At 48.0% G+C, this 17,448-nt stretch overlaps 1 protein-coding gene across 2 annotated transcripts in view; it reads left to right on the forward strand.

Moving 5' to 3' along the window:
- The first annotated feature begins 521 nt into the window (after positions 1-521).
- Positions 522-17,448, forward strand: part of TBC1D8 (TBC1 domain family member 8) — a 121,717-nt gene continuing 104,790 nt past the window's right edge. For both annotated transcript variants that reach the window (XM_060027267.1, XM_060027266.1), the window contains exon 1: positions 522-771. In XM_060027267.1, coding sequence (XP_059883250.1) covers positions 645-771 — 127 coding nt within the window. In that variant the 5' untranslated portion in view covers positions 522-644. The remainder of the gene's footprint in view (positions 772-17,448) is intronic.

Consider the following 17,448-nt stretch of genomic DNA (forward strand, 5'->3'; position numbering starts at 1 on the left):
TTTAAAAAATTCGGAAAATAATTTTTAGCTTTTAACGCTGTTTTTTGGTTATTTGTAAAAACGTTTCTTGTTATTTTAAGTGCCGTGTTATTCCAAACACACGTGGATTTCCTGGGGTGCATTCTGTCCCCCCTAAGATAAATGCCCTAGCTCGGCAAACTGCAGCTGGGACAACAAGATGTCTTTTTCACCATCGCCTCCTCTTCCTCCTGCTGCTCTCCGGGCTGTCTCCCCGCAGGGGCGTTGGAGAGAAGAGGGGCCGCGGCGCCCCCCGCGAGCGTAGGGGGAGAGGCGGGGAGCCCGGCAGCCGGGATTGGACTTCCTCCCTCCACTCCGGAACTGCGCTGGAGCCGCCGGGACTCGGAAACCCTGGCGGCGCCGCAGGAGCCGGCGGGGTGGGCGGGGCGCGGCCGGTGGGCGGGGCGCAGCGACCCGTGGGCGGGGCCGGGGCGGGGCCTGCGCGCTGGCTGCGCGGGCCGCGAGGGGCGAGCTGCGCTCGCCGCGCTCCCCGGACTCACGAGCGCAGGGCGCCGGCTGGCTGCGCTCCCGTCCGCCGCCGCCGCCTCCTCCTCCTCCCGAGTGAGCTCGGCCCGGCGGCCAGGGCGATGTGAGCCGGGGCCCGCGGGCGCGGCCGGACCTCCGCGATGTGGCTCAAGCCCGAGGAGGTGTTGCTGAAGAACGCCTTGAAGCTCTGGGTGACTCAGAAGAGCAGCTGCTACTTCATCCTGCAGCGGCGCCGCGGCCACGGCGAGGGGGGCGGCCGGCTCACGGGTAAGGGGCGCGCCGGGGCGGGTGGGCGCAACGGCCGGGCCCGGACCTCGCTCCCCGCCAGGCCCGCGGCCCCAGTCCGGGGCTGCGGCGCAGGTGGCGGTTTTGTGGGAGACGCCGGGCCGGCCCTGCCTCGGGCTTGTTTTCCTTTCTCCTGCCTCTCTCCTGCAAGCTCCCGTCGAGGTGGTGGCAGAAGGGACTTGCGGGCTCGTGCATTTTCCCGGGCGGGGCAGGTGCCTTCGCCGCCTGGCCCGGTGACCGCCCGGAGGCCAGGCTTGGCTCGGGAAGCGAAGGAGAGACGCCGGCTGGAGCGAGGGCCGCCCGGGGAGGAGCGGGGCCGTCGTGCGGGGCCAGGTGACAGCGGGTGCGCCCCGGCCATCTGGACGCGCCCGAGGCTCCAGGTGGTGTCGCGGCTGGGGACACACGGCCGGCCCACGGTGGGGCGCAGCTCGGGAGGCTCTGGCAATCCGGGACTGTCGGGCGGGTGAACGGGGCGGGCCGGGCGGGCCTGGGACGGTCTCCACGCCCGGAGGAGGAACGCAGGTGGTACGAATCGCGAGCTCGTGATCTTAATAGCAGAACTGAGCAGGTCAGTTCCCCGCCCCCATCCCTTCACTTTCCTCCTAGGAATGAAAGGAGGAAAAAAACTCAGGCTTGTAAAATTTATTTAAAAAAAAAACACATTTTTTTCCCTCTAAAAGTTATGGTCCAAAACTCCTTGAAAATCAGGCCTTTGGATAACTTGCATTAGCTGGGACACCTGTTTAAAAGGTCAACAGAGGAACAATATGAGGCTTTTCCAGTTGTATCTAGGGAAGCTATATGGAATTTCAGATTTTGGAATCTGAAATAAGAGGGACTTTAGATCTTCCCATTTTGTCCCTCCTTATGCCAAGTAGGAGACCAGGGCGGGGGAGAGGGCAGTCAAGGGGACGAGCTTGGATCCCTGGGCCCATTGTTGGTGACTGCTGCCTGTTTATTCTGGGGGAGGACCTCCTGGAGTAAAGGCTACGGGGAAATGCGATTCATACGTCCTGAAAGGGCAGAACCAGGGCATTACCCTTCCCATACTTTAGGCCGGGGAGGCCGGAAAGCAGGCAGTTGGATTCGGTAGGGAGGGTAGACTTCACTGAGCCTCAAGGAGTCAGCCAGAGTTGGTGGGATTTCTGGATGGAAGAGGCAGTGGGGTGACCTGTGGTTGTGGTGGGCAGCAGGTGGGCCTGCTCTGCGAGCTCTGTGAAGCTCTGAGTGGGGGAGTTAGTGTAGGAGGTTGGGTGGGCCTCCTGGGCCCCTGGGCAGCACAGTGACACTTAGTGCCTGGGCTCTCGGGAAACGGAGGCTGGTGGCGCCCTGTGGGGCTCATCAGAGGCGAAGAGGCCAGAGGAGGGGTTCATCTCCCCAGTCCTTTGAAGGCTGTGTATCTTAATCATTGATGCGTTAAACACAGCACCTGGGCTGTAAATGGTCTCCTTTAGTAGAGGGTGAGGACAGGGCTTGAAGATTTGTGACACAGCAAACATAGGAACGTCGGTCCAGCAAACGTTCATTGACTTAGTTCGGCGCACACTGACTGTGGGATGCTCCTCCTGTGGCTACTTTGGGAAGGACTTCAGGTTATTCACCATCCAGCAGGGGAGGTGGGTCCAGACCTGGAGGGCAAAGCCTCAGATCCCGTGCCTGATGGAGGTTCAGGATGCCTTCCCTGCTGGAGAGCCTGCTTTGAGGTCCAGTCTGTCTGAGATGAACTCAAAATGATGCTCTCACTCCTGCTGCATTCCAAAATCAAGCAGGACTGTAGCGCCTGTGCCTTTGGGCTTTACTTTGGTTTGGGTTTGCTGTGAGTATGCACAATTTTCTTATTCTTTATTTTTTTAATTTATTTTTTGGCTGTGTTGGGTCTTCGTTGCTGTGCCCAGGGTTTCTCTAGTTGCGGTGAGCGGGGGCTTCTCCTTGCAGTGGCTTCTCTTGTTGCGGAGCACGGGCTCTAGGCACATGGGCTCAGTAGTTGTGGCTCGCGGGCTCTAGAGCGCAGTCTCAGTAGTTGTGGTGCACGGGCTTAATTGCTCCACGGCACGTGGGATCTTCCTGGACCAGGGCTTGAACCTGTGTCCCCTGCATTGGCAGGCGGATTCTTAACCACTGCACCACCAGGGAAGCCCCCAATTTTCTTATTCTTGAAGGCAGTAAGATTGGCCAAAAAAGGGAGGAAAATTCCCCACAAAAAGACCCCTGGCACTTTGCTTTATTTCTTGGAGACTCAGAACCTCCTGGTGATTGTGAAAGGGTGGCATCCCCTACGGCAGCTGAACACTCCACCTTTGGACATTTAGCCGGGGAGCCAGTGGCTGTACCAGTTAGGCAACCCTGTTACCACATCCTCCCATGGCTGGTCTTACTGGGGCTCTTACGAATGTTGTAAAATCAAAACACGTGACACAGAGGCCAGCTCCATGTTGGTGGCGGTTGTCAGAAAACATAGAATTCTAATTTGTCAGATATTTAGCAATTTATTTCAAAGATTTAAAGGTTAAACTGAGTTTATCTCTGAAATCAATGGGTGTGCATTCTGACTGGTTTTAGGCTTTTCTTTGGAGAGAAGCGAGTAGAGGATGATTAAGAGGGCTGGAGATAAAATGTAAAGGAGCAGTAAAAGGAAGTGTCTCTTCTTGTATTGCGATGCTGAGTTTGAGATTAGGTAGTACGGGCTTAAAAATGTGAGGTCTCCATTGGTGTTTAAAGTAATCTGACATGTTGAAAACTTGCCCACCCTCAGAAATAGAAGGCTTTGTTTCATTGGAGGATTGTAATTCGTCCTCCTGCTTACACACACACACACACACACACACACACACACACACTCCCTATACACATCTCCAGGTTTATTTTCTCCACAGCCCTTTCTAATATACAAAATATTTATTTTGTTCATTGTTTCCCTTACTAAATTGTCTGGTCTATGAGGGCAGGTATTTTACCTGTGATGGTGCCTAGCCTTGCGTAAATGCTCAGTTAACATTTGTAGGATGAATAGATGGTTGAGTCCATGCATGAATGATGGAGCCCACTTGTTTTCTCAAAAGTTGGTTGGGTGTGGAGGCCCAGCTTTCAGACTGAGCTGATCACATGGGCCAGGAAACATGCCCTCTCTCTCCTCGGTTTCCTGTGTACCTGCAGGCTGACCCACCCAAAAGCTGGAGAGAGTGGGTGGGAATTGAAACCTCCTGTCTGTTTTTGTAGCTTCTCCTTTGAGGGTAAAGGAGCGGGGCACCAGCCTCTCAGGTGACTTCAATTACCAGCCCCAGGGACCCGCTTCGAGAAGGAGATCCTGGGCTGGGGAGGGGGCAGGTGGTGGTGGAAGGCAGTGACCTTCGCTTCCAGTGTGAACATGGTGTGGCTGAACACAGTATTGTAAGATGTTTCCACAAGTCCCCTGACAGTGATTTTTGCTGCCCTGGAAGGGAGGAAGTGAAGTTATACAGTGTTCCCTTGGATATGGTCTCCAGCCTGTGGGAATATTTCTTATAAAAGTGCAGCTCTGGGAGAACAGAGTGGGAGCAGTTAGCCTTTGGGAGGTGGTGGGCAGAAGGACACCCAGCATCACTGCCCACCCCACCCCCCACCCCCGGGGGTCTCTGATGCACTTAAAATGAGCAGCATGAATGAAACTTTAAAGACTGATGGGCTTCCCTGGTGATGCAGTGGTTAAGAATCCGCCTGCCAATGCAGGGGACACAGGTTCGGGCCCTGGTCCAGGAAGATCTCACATGCCGCACAGCAACTAAGCCTGTGCGCCACAACTACTGAGCCTGCGCTCTAGAGCCCGCGAGCCGCGTGCACCACAAATACTGAAGCCCACGCGCCTAGAGCCCATGCTCCGCAACAAGAGAAGCCACTGCAGTGAGAAGCCCCCGCTCGCCACAACTAGAGAAAGCCCGTGCACAGCAACGAAGACCCAATGCAGCTAAAAATAAATTAACAACAACAACAACAAAAATAAAGACCGAATATCACCACCCAGATGTGCCCCTTTGAAGGATTTTATTTATTTTTCAGTTTTATTACGCACATTCCTGTATAATCTTGCATTTCTTTCCCCAAAGAGGCTGGCAGTTTAAGAGTTACAGTTTGAATCACATATTGATGTTTTCTACTTTTCAGAGTGTTTCTCTTTGGCCCCTGTTCCTGTCACCGCATTTGTAGCAGTTATGGGGTAACCGATTTCCTAACAGGGTCAAGGGAGGAAGTATGGAGTGGGAGTGGAAAATATGGGCTTTGGAGTCAAGATAAGTTTGTTGGGTACAGATCTGGGCCAGTTTATTTGGCTTCTTTGAGACTTCGTTATAACTCTGCCTTAAGGCACGAACAAAAACTAACTTTAGAGTGTTAGAAGCTGTTTTCCACCATGGCTACCCCATCTTACTTTCCCATCAGCAATGCACAAGGCTTCCGATTATAATAAGGGTTAGAATGAAAATAAACAACATACATGAAGGGCTTAGTTGTGCTCGTCACCTGGTAGGTTTGAAGAAAAGCAAAGCAAAGTAACATTTAAAAAAACCAAAGAACAAGAGCGCTTCTTAGAACACAAGTGTCGTAAAATAGTTTGCATTGTAGTGAAGGATGTAAGCGACGTTTATCTATTAGCGCAGGATTTACTAAGTGTAATTAGAAGATTAAATATTTAAATAGCAATTTGTGCCAGCAGGACTTGGATACAGGGGGTCTTTGACCACATTAAATCCTAGTAAATAAAGGAAACTGAGTGTGAGTGGCCGGCTGTACCCAGGGTGAATCGTCTCCTGCCTTGGGAACAGTGTCCCCGTGACTGGGGGAGTTTCATCTAGGCATTCCCGTGGGGCTCCCAGAGCTTGCTCAGAATGACTCTGCCATGGCTGGAATGGTGAAGCCCAGCACCAGTGTGGCCTTTCATGTAGCCCGCCTGACGTCAGCTGAGTCCTGCTCAGGTAGCTGAAGTTGGTGGTGGATTTCGTCCCCGCCACCAGCAAAACCCCTTTGGCTCAACAGGGCAGCCGTTGCATTGTGCAGACTCCCCACATATTGGCTCTAGAGTCTTCCATACTTCGGTCTTGTTTTCCAGAAGCACAACAAGGAAGAAATCACAAACAGCAGAAGTACTTTGATTCCAGGAGCATAAATCAGAAGGTTTATATAAGTAAAGTTACTGGTGTTATCTCTTAAGGGCTGATAAGCCATTAACAAAAGCCTTGGGGTTCCCAACAGATGCATTTAATGAGAACATAATAAGGGCCATGCATTTATAATTAGATAATCAAACAAGGCCTGGGCTGTGTCACTCCAGGAAATAATATGAGGTACAAATGTGTGGGTAGTTTCAGCCTAATTGGGGCTCTTTAGGAAGAGCTGGAAATGATTGGGAGGCTTGGAACGTTTAAAGAATTCATCTACTTGAGCCATATTCTGGCAGCATTGGATCAAGGAGGGATTTATTTAAAATGAAAGTAGTAAATCTGATCATATTTCCAGCACAGGTTTTTTTCCCCCTTATTTTGTAAAGCTTTAGTCAATTGCATTCAAAAGCAGCCCTGAACATATTTTCACGGCTCCTGGGGTCTCGCGTGAGCTACCCCTGCACCACCTCTAAGGCTCTTTCTCCTCTGCCTTCTGCTCTCGAGCAAAGACCCTCCAGTGTCGGTCACTTTCCTCTCCTGGGCCTTCACGGGCTGTTCCCTCTGCCTGGGGTGCTCACACCTCCCCTTCCCGTCTCAGCCTAAGCTTCCGTGCTTGGACATGGACCCCGCTGCCCCCATCCTCTTGTCCCACCCTCTACTTTTCCTTTATAACACTGACCACTGTTGGTTGTGATGTGGCTCTTTGTGGCTTTATCTGTTTCGAGCAAACCAGACCTTGAGCTCCAGAAGGGAGGTCCCAGGTCTGCGTCCCTCACCACTGTGCCGCCTGCGCTGGAATCCTTGCTGTCACTGTGGCTGGAGCGCTGTTGATATGTATTTAGTGAATACACGGACGCCCACGTAGAATTGATAGCTGTGAGCTTTTGAGGTGGAGAAGTGTTTCGTATGATCCTGAAAATGGAAGTTACGAAGAAAACAGGAATAAATAATACAGAGGGTTGTTATTGCCATTTCACACACCCGCCCTATGTGCTTGTAAGGATTAGTGGTTGTTTGTCAGCTGCGCCAGCCCAGCTGTTAGAACTCCCTGTTGGTAACCTTTATGGAAATGATCCTGTACAGACCCAGAATGATTTTCCCAGCACATCACCAGCCAACTTACACAGCTCTACGAATCTGAGTCATTAATATTCTTGAACATTTGGTGGGTGTGTTGTAACCATTAGATTTTATTATTTTTCTGCTTCCTTTTTTTTTTTAACTTTAAAAAAAGGGAAAGAGAAATCAACAACAAAATAAACAGCCCCCAGTAAGGTCTCCTTAGGAAAAAGTACTGTGTGATTGGTTTTATTCTGAATAAATACTTACTAGTAGAGAATGGATATTCAAATATAATGGGATGATAGTTTGCCTGAAGTTTTAAATTATGAAATCTTGTGGGCATTAATATCCTGAATTATGTGTTAATACTCCCTTGCTTTTATTTATAGTTTTTTTTAAAATTTTTTTAAATTTTTTATTTTTTTTTGCTGTACGTGGGCCTCTCACTGTTGTGGCCTCTCCCGTTGCGGAGCACAGGCTCCGGACGCGCAGGCTCAGCGGCCATGGCTCACGGGCCCAGCCGCTCCGCGGCATGTGGGATCCTCCCGGACCGGGGCACGAACCCGTGTCCCCTGCATCAGCAGGCGGACTCTCAACCACTGCGCCACCAGGGAAGCCCTATTTATAGTTTTGACACATTTATATGTATCCCTAATCAACACATTGTTTAGTTTTGTATGTTTTTTTCTTAAACTCTTTACAAGGGGATCACACTTTATGTATTTTTTCCGAAGCTTATTTTTCTGCCCCCCTCCCCCATTATAGTTCCAGTTTTATATGTATAATTATGTTTCTCTAACATTGAACCATGCTGATGCATGTAACCATGTTTATTTCTTTTCATTGCTGGGTAGTGACCCACTGAATGAATATACCATTGTTGATTGATTTATTCGTTCATTCTCCTGTCAGTTGATATTTGGGTTTCTAGTTGCTGTTGTTTTGCTATTACAAATAGTGCTGCTGTGAACATGGTCAGAGATGTTACTTTTGGCCAATCTAGTAGGTATTAAAATAGTATTTGAGAACCAGCGAGATGGTGTTTCCCTCATAGGGATAAGAATCTTTTTATATGTTTATTAAGTATTTGTTTTGCCTTTTGAGAAAGGTTTGTGTCTTTTTCTTATCTTAGGAGCTGTGTGTGTGTCTTTGTATGTGTGCATGCACGTGTGTCTATGTGTTCTGTATTCTTTTTCTATTATATGTATTGAAAAATCTCACTCCATGCTTGGGCTTTGTATTTTTGTTGTGGGTCTTTTTCTTTTCTTTTTTTTTTTTTTTGCGGTACGCGGGCCTCTCACTGTTGTGGCCTCCCCCGTTGCGGAGCACAGGCTCCGGGCGCGCAGGCTCAGCGGCTATGGCTCACGGGCCCAGCTGCTCCGCGGCATGTGGGATCTTCCCGGACCAGGGCACGAACCCGTGTCCCCTGCATCGGCAGGCGGACTCTCAGCCACTGCGCCACCAGGGAAGCCCTGTTGTGGGTCTTTTAAAGGACCAAATTCTTAATTTTCATGCAGCCAGATGTACCATTCTTGTCCTCTAATAGTTTGTGCTTTTTGTTACTTGTTTAAGAAGAAATCTGTAGAAGGGAATCTCTGTGATGATGGTGAAGGGAGAGCCTTAAATGAGAGTCTGGTCCTCAGTCCACATAGGAGCAGGGCGGAGGATCCAGGACAACTCCTAGGAGAAGAGAAACTGATAGAGCAGGGATACGCCTGCACTCGCACGTGTTGGAGGAACATGCGCTCACCAGGGGAGAGCTTGTGGATGAATTCTTGACTCATAGAAAGCTGAATGAGCCAGGAATTCCGGGACAGTTGTCAGCTCCAGGGAACATAAAAAGCTGTGTAGGTTAGGAAAGGTTTCATCCTTTCACTACAAAGCTCAGCTTGCACTAATGTTTACATCGTTACAATAATGTAAATATCGACTCCGGGTCTAACCCAGGCTGTTGCCTAATTGAGGAGTGAGTGGCAGGTGGGGTTGCTGAGTGAACGGGGGGATACATCCTCCACTTCTGGAAGTTGCCAGCCGATGCCCGTATGGAAAATTGAAGAAGTAGTCGTACCAGCATGTTCCCGGAGAAGTGCAGGTAAATGGGGAAAAAAACTAGTAAAGAGCTGGGAGTGGTTGCCCTCGGGGAGCCGGGAAGTGGGAGCAGGAAGGGGCTGCTGGGTTTCTCATGGGCCTTGTCCAGTTAGATGCTCCTTTCCATGCACATGTAAACTGGATAAAATACAGAATGCAAACTTTGGGCGAGCTTGGCATTTTTTCTGGGTAACGGGAATCCCGTGGGTAACGGGGTCAGGAGAGGCATTGAAGCAGTCGTATTAGTGCCTCATGGCCGTGATTCCTGAACTGCCCTGCTTCACATATTTGTCCTCTCAGTAAACTATATTTAGCCTTCAAAGTGTCTCAAATATGTGGGGTATGTCAGTTTCACCTATTTTCAGAAATGCATCTACTCTAACCACAGGTACTTTTATTTGAAATTAAAATATATTCTGGGTGATTGTTTTCCTCCAGAGAAGAAATCATACATTATAATACATTTATAATTTTTGTCCCTTTCCTGTAGGTAGGGTACTATAACTGGATCCCATTCCTTCTGGGGTCTCAGTTCCTTAACCTGCAAAACAGTGATAATATAACAACAACAGCAGTTTTTGCTTTGTGGAAGTGTTTATATTTCCAACTGTTATATTTTATAGACACGTTGGCAAAATCCACTTAATTATTTGTATGTAAAGAAGAAGAAAAAGCCCAAAGAATATTGCATCCAACAATGCCAGGCCCTTTGTTCTCATGAAGCGTATGGTCTGGAGGGGGCAAGGTGCTTGTGGTTGGTGGGGGGCAGTATTAAACCATGAAATACAGAATTATCAATGGTGGTAAGTATAGGGGGTGTGAGAGGGAATAACACGGAAGCTAATTTAGCTTGAGGTGTCAGGGAGCATTTCTCTGAGGACCTGTGATCTCAGCTGAGACCTGCAGGGTGTATAGGATGGTGCTAGCCTGCTGCAGAGTGAGAGAAAGAGCCTTCTGCGTGGAAGAAACAGCATGTGCAAAAGCCCTGTGGCCTCTGAGAGCCTGCTTTGGATAAGTTAGCTTTGACGGGCTGTGAGCTGTCCAGTAAGGCCTGGACAGAGGAGGAAACCACAGAGGGGGGTGAGGAGTGGCTGGGGAGGGGAGCAAATCAGCAGAGTGGATTTTTCTAGAAGGCAAGAGAAGAGTGTATTTAAGAAGGAGGGAGGGAAGAGGGATCATCTCTGCAACATCATGTGGAACAGGCTTGTAAGACGTTGGCAGCCTCAGCGAGAGCAGTTTGGGTGCCGGTTGGCGTGGCGTAGGGGTGGGCTGGAGGCTGCTGGTGGGTGGTGAGGAAGTAGGGACCGCGTGTGGGTACAGCTTGGTCAAGGTGGAGTTTGGTTGGTTTTTGTTGTTGTCACTGTTACAAATATATTATTTGTCAACAGAGTGTCTGCTGAATGATGGATCTGTAGGTATTGTGGGCTTGCGGAAGGGCAGCTGGGCCTCGAGATGGGCAGTGGGTAGAATTTGAAGAGGTCAAGGAAGTAGGTAAGGCATCCAGGGGAGGGAGACCTCAGGAGCATTTCCCAAGGAATTTTGTTTTGGAAATGAGGTTATGTGCTCAGGACTGAACAACAACAACAAAAACGCCTCAAAGGATCTGTAACTGACGACCAAGAGAATTTAACTAATTTCGATGGAACCCAAGAATGCTGGCTTAGCCCTGGACAGTGATTGCTTCACCTGGCAAAAGAAACCCTTTGAGGAGACCGTGGCAACTTACAAAATTGAGTAACGTTACTTGTTTGGCATTTGGTGCCACGCCCCTTGTACCCTCTTGTCGGGGGTAAGTGCTGGTGGGAATCTGATCTGGCTTCACTAAGTGTTTTGACCAGACTTTATTTCTCAGATTCATAAAGCTAAATAGTCTTTTGTTGTAAATCATGTTTTCAGGATTCAAAAAATAGAATTTATTGCTAGATGGAAAATGCAGATTATTTCAGTGAACTACAAAGGCTGCCCTGAATGATTGAGTCCATCTAACAGGGTTCTGAATTGTGGCCCAATGATGAGATGTAGGAATGTTTTCATGAGGAAATTTGGTAACATTTTAAAAATGGGATGGGCCTAGTGATGCAAGGTGTGGAAGGAACCTCTGAAGTTTCTCACTTGAGAAGCAGTATTTACATGACAGAAACTCTTCGTTTAAAAAAAAAAAAAAAAGGCAGAAAAGGTTAGTGCCCCTTAGAGATTAGATATTTCATCTGCTACAGGAGCAGAGAGCCAAGGTGGGTTCTGAGTTTCTGTTATGTTGCTGTTTTGCTGTTATAATTAAAAATAAATGTAAAATGTAAGCAAGGCCTTAAGATTACTTTCAGAATAGATAGCTCATGATCTTGCATCTGTCAAGGATTCAGTCACAGCAAGGATTTGGCTGGAGAGACTAGATTTGGGTAAACCCAGTGTAACAAAACAGTGTGTGTGTGTGTGTGTGTGTGTGTGTGTGTGTGTGTGTGTGTGTGTGTGTGTGTGTGTGTGTACATACGTGTGCCTGTGTTTTTCATCCCCATATAATAGAGCTGTCTCTCAGTGTGGGGATTAGGTTCCGAAATCAACATGAAGGACAGAAATTGCTTGCGGTTAAACTTACCCTGAAACCAGCAGCGTCACCTGTCTTGGTAATCTGCTCCTGGTACCAGGAGTTTCTGCGAGGTGGAGGCCTCAGTGGAGCTGGGAGATTCCAGCCCCCCTGGGGCTCACACCAGCGCATGTGTTCCTGGAGTTGTGGGCTGTCCAGGTGAATTTATTGTCCCCTCTGTGTTTTGGTCCACGTTTTGCCTCTCACTGTTTTTTTTTTTTTTTTTTGCGGTTGAATTTGGTAAATTAGAGTGAGATGCGTGTCTGCTGTACCACCACTTGCTGGTTGAAGTCAAGTTCCTGAGCCAGCTCCGTGGCCAGGTGAGGCTGATAAGAGATGGAGCTGCAGCGTAGTGTATTAACCTGGGAGTTGCTGTTAGGTGAGGTTGATGGTGGTGTGTCCGAGGGCTACAGTTCTGAAGTCTGATGCTCAGGTGGCTTTGCTGTGAAAAGGTCTGCATTAAGCGGGTGTTGTTTTGTCTTTCAGTCTCTTGCTTGTCTTCATTTATCCAAATAAAACATTGAGATTTGAGGAGGAGAGAGGTTGGAAAGCCTCTTGTGGAACTGCAAGGTTTTCTTTGATGGGATGTGTGTCCCACTGTAAGAGCTGCTTTCCTTTTTTGGTTTTTAACTTTCTGCATGACCTGGAAGGCTGGATTTGAGCACTGTATATTAAGAGCCAAAAGTTAGGTTAGAGTCATATAATGGTAAGCGTGTTTACTTTTTTTGAATTAAAATCTACAGAAACCCACACTGTAGGCCTGAAATCCTACTAAGACTCAAGACCATAGGCTCCATAGGTGAGCATCCCTTTATAGCAGAAAGATCATTAGAAAGTCTGTGCGGGGGGGTGGGGGGGGAGGGAAAACGGGAAGACAGGAGGGGGAGACAGAAGGAGAGGGAGGGAGAACCTCAGAGAGAGACTTAAATGGCTGATGTGCTCACACGAAAAGAGATCCTAATCGCAGAAGCTTTGGGAAGACGTGCTCTAATATGCTACATGTATAATATTGTGATATGCATTCCTGAAAAGTTTTATTTAGAATCAGACTTGTATAAATTAGACAGTTTCCCCATTACTTAAGCCTCAGAGAGATCTCCATTTTAAGAACAGAGTAAATTATTAAAGATGTATAGAAAAATCTATAAATTTGAATCAGATTGTAGTATTTCAGCTGTCAGAATATTTTTATTACAAGCTAAAAACAACTTCTTGGATCAAAACTGTCAAAAACAAAAAAAGGGAGATGGGGACTTCTGTCTTTAAAACATCAACCCTAAAAGACAAAGGAGGGCTGTGGATTAAAGGAAACTGAGCAGTACATGATAACTAAATGTGATACCCAGCCCTAGAGAGGGTCCTGGGCTGGAGGGGAAAATGCTCTAATGGGTGTTTGTTATTGGGTAACATAACACAACCGGAATACAAAGAGTAGATAAAAGCATAGCATGTGTTAAATTGAGTGACCTTGGCAACTAGGCTATTGTGTTAAGAGAATATCCGTATTCAATATCGTATCACATCACATCACATCATACCATAGCACGTCACATTATGTCATCCAGCATAGCGCACCATATCACATCATATTGGTCATCGCATATCATATCTCATGAGAAAAAGAGAGGGTGTTAGAGCAGATGGGGTGAGCTGTTAACAGTTGGTGAATCTGTTTCTAGGCAAAGGGTATATGGGTGTTCTTGGTCCTATTTTAATTCCTGAAGCTTCTCCTTAAGCTTGCAGTTATTTCCAAATAAAAAGTTAAATAAACAAATACGTTTAAGTGTCAGCCCGGAAGTACTCGTCCACTGATTGAGGTATTTTGAGCCTGCAATAACAAAATATAAAGTAGAACTTAAAAAGAACCTTTATTTAGGAAATTTCTGCGGGAAAAATAACTTTGTTGTGGTGCGAACTAACCACCCTCTGCTTTTCTCATTGAAACAACCATTTTTGTACACTGGCTTCTAGAGTTGAGGTTTCTTGGGGTCCCGGTTGCCGGGTGCAGCAGAACAGGTGGTCGGGATTCCGCACCACCCGAAGCTTGAAGTGACTTTGACACAGGACTTTTTAATATCGTGTGTCCGTGTTTCAGTGTTAGGTCAGGCCTTGGTTGTGGTCAGTAAACAGTTGAATTTTAAGAGCGTGAAGCTCTTGGAAAACAAGTTCATTGACTAGGTATTTACTGGGCTTCTGGGCGCCGAGCTCTCTTCCAGGCGGTGAACATGACAAAGTCCTGCCCTCATGGAAGGTACTCCACTCTTGTAATTAATCTAGAGCAGCTCTACTCTAGTGATTACTTAGTCTAGCAATTAACCTAGAACGACTCTGCTCTCGTGACTACTCTAGCAATCAATCTAGAACAACTCTGCTCTCGTAATTACTTTCTTATTCTAGTAATTAACCTAGGACTGGAATTCTCAAGTGTGCACGCAAATCCCTTTGCATATGTCAGCCTGGGCGTCATTTTAAACTTACTTCATGAAGACGTTTTGTGATGTTTCTACCACACCGTAAGAGGTTGGCTTCTGTGGCCTTTGCCCTTAAAAACGGAAATATTTAGTCCAGGCAGTTAGGGCCTTTGAACCAAATCTTTGAGGTTCTTGCCTGCTTTGGGCACATTATTCATAAGCTCCGTGTTGGGGCCAAAAGACTTGAAGTTTCTCCTGCCGCCTTGAAGTCTTTCTGCCTCCTTCTCATCACTGGGGACCGGCAGGTGGAGGACCTACTGTGAGCACAGCTGGCCCGGGGTTCCGCCCTGGGCCTCGGGTGCGGGTGTGTCTGGGGGCCCAGCCCTCCTGCGCTCTGTGAAGTGTTGACACAGTTGGCTTCCCTGGGTGCTTCCGGGTGCCCCGGTCCCTCTCCCTTTTGTGAATCAGCTCCGCAACCTTCCGTAGGTGACTGGGATGAAATGGACTCATTTTCCTATTTAAAAATAACCTCCGGGCTTCCCTGGTGGCGCAGTGGTTAAGAATCCTCCTGCCAATGCTGGGGACACGGATTCGAGCCCTGGTCCGGGAAGATCCCACATGCCGCGGAGCAACTAAGCCCGTGCACCGCAACTACTGAGCCTGCGCTGTAGAGCCCTTGAGCCACAACTGCTGCAGCCTGCGCGCCTAGAGCCCGTGCTCTGCAACAAGAGAAGCCACCGCAATGAGAAGCCTGCACACCACAACAAAGAGTAGCCCCCGCTCGCCGCCACTAGAGAAACCCGTGCGCAGCAACGAAGACCCAATGCAGCCAAAAAAAAATAGAAAAAGCTAAAAATATAATAATAATAAAATAAGAATAACCTCCGCAGCTGTGGGTTCAAGTCTTCCCATCACGAGGACGACCTTATCTCTCTGCTGGGACACCTGCTGGTCGGACCCGGAGGGTCACAGGGGGGCGATGGTGGGATGGGATTTCGGAGACCACCGGCCCGCATTCCTTTACTACAGATCAGGAGCTGTCTGATCCGAGGCAGAGATGCTCTGGCCCTGTTGTCACTTGACTGAGTTTAGCCCTTTCTAGAAAGATTAGGTGGCCCCTGAGACTCAGTTCCCACCTTCCCCCAGCTCAGCTCCTCCAGACCTGCTCTCCTCCTCTTGGGCTGGGCTGGTGTCTCTCAAGACCCTCGCTTTGCTTTGTTCCTTTAAAAATGGTTTAAGTAACAGAATTAAAAAAAAAAAAATTGTGGTAGAATATGCGTAACATAAAGCTTTCCATTGCAGTGATTCTTAAGTGTACAGTTAAGTGGCCTTAAGGACATTCACATTGTTGTGCAACCGTCACCACTGTGTGGCTCTGGAATTTTCTTCTTCCCAGACTGAAACTCTGTCCCCATTAACACTGACTCCCATTCCCCCTCCCCCAGCCCCTGGCACCAGCATTCTGCTTTCTGTCTGTACGAATCCGACTTTTCTAGTTCCCTCATGTAAGTGAAACCATGCAGTATTTGTCTTTTCGTGACTGGCTAATTTCACTGAGCATAATGTCCTCAGGGTTCATCCACATTGCAGCCTGTGTCAGTTTCCTTCCCTTTGAAGGCTGAATAATATTCCATTGGGTGTACAGACCACGTCCCGCTTACCTGTTCATCCATCGAAGGACACTAAGCTGCTTCTGCCTTTTGCCTGTCGTGAATAATTCTGCTGGGAACATAGGTGTGCAAATATTTGTTCAAGTCCCTGCTTTTAGTTCTGGGTGTATACCCAGCAGTGGAATTGCTGGGTCATATGGTAATTCCATATTTAATTTTTGGAAGAGACACGATTTTTGCATCTGATTCTCTGTCTCTCTGGGCCTCTGTGGACTTGACTATATGGCTGGACCGTACTCAGTTTCCTGGGGTCCCCAGCTTCCTGAGCACCCTCAGCCTGGTTTTAGAGACCCTCGCTTCTCTTCGCGTTAAGGTTGAGGGGAGAACTGAAGAGAACTGAAGCTAGTTTAGAGGAACAGGGCAGTGCCTTGAGGAAGAAGAATTAGAATTTGACTTCGGGACATCTTCACGTTTATTGTTTGATTGTTTGTTTTGGATTTCATGTACTTTTGTGTTTTATAACTAAGCCATAGAGAGGAACGGTTAAATAGTTAAATAGTTAAAGTTAATTTGGTTTTGATGGTTTGTTCTAATATGTCCTCAATTACATCTATATCTCATTTCCTTCATCATTGTTGGCAAAAAGAATAGGACTATGAGGAGGTAGGAAAGGAAAGAAGTCTTGTTCTTATTCCTTGTATGACCCTGGGCCTTAGTTTAGTCTTCTGTAAAATGGGCTAATGCTACCTACCTAACACAGCTTGTTGTAATTATAATAGTAATTGGGGAAAAATGCATCTGAAGTACTAGGACAGTGCTTGACAGCCACTGGGCTTAGTCAGTATTAGTCTGTCCTCCCCTGCTTGTTATCGTGGAATAACTGGAAGCTGTATGTGGGGGGTGTGGTGGTCGTCAACTTTTTTTTTTGAAGTATAGTTGATTTACAGCATTATGTGAGTTTCAGGTGTACAGCAAAGTGATTCAGTTTTTATATATTTTTATATTTTTGTGTGTATATATATATATATATATAATTTTTTTTTTTGCGGTATGCAGGCCTCTCACTGTTGTGGCCTCTCCCGTTGCGGAGCACAGGCTCTGGACGCACAGGCTCAGCGGCCATGGCTCACGGGCCCAGCCGCTCCGCGGCATGTGGGATCTTCCCGGACCGGGACACGAACCCGTGTCCCTTGCATCGGCAGGCGGACTCTCAACCACCGCGCCACCAGGGAAGCCTGTGATGAGAACTTCTAAGATCTACTCTCTTTGCAGCTTTCAAACATGCAATACAGTCTTATTAACTGTAGTCACCAGGACTTATTAACTGTAGTCACATCCCCAGGACTTATTTATTCTATAACAGGAAGTGTGAACCTTTGACCCCCTTCACCTATTTCACCCCTTGCCCCCCACACCCTGCCTAGTCTTCTCCTGACTGCAGAGTTTTTTCTTTTCTACAAAATCAAGTCCGTTCTCTGTAGTTGGTGGACATATCCCCTGGGGGGGGGTGGGCGGTGTGAAGTAAGCTGAGAATTTCTGGCATTTCAAGCTCTGCTGCTTTGGGGCCAGCAGGGGTGGGGGTGGGGGGATCCAGAATTTCCTGTTAGCAGCTTGGGTGCCAGGTTTCTGGCTCTAGCCCAGAATTCCAAATACCTGTGAAGAGTTAACCCCTGGGCACGTGTCCCTGGGGCTGGCCACATGTAGCAAGGGAATGGGGGAGTCCTTCCCAGCAGGGAGGGGAGAGAAAGAAAAGGGATGGGGAGAAGGTAGAAGGGGTT

This window comes from Delphinus delphis, chromosome 12 (assembly GCF_949987515.2).
Source record: "Delphinus delphis chromosome 12, mDelDel1.2, whole genome shotgun sequence".
NCBI classification, from domain to species: domain Eukaryota; kingdom Metazoa; phylum Chordata; class Mammalia; order Artiodactyla; family Delphinidae; genus Delphinus; species Delphinus delphis.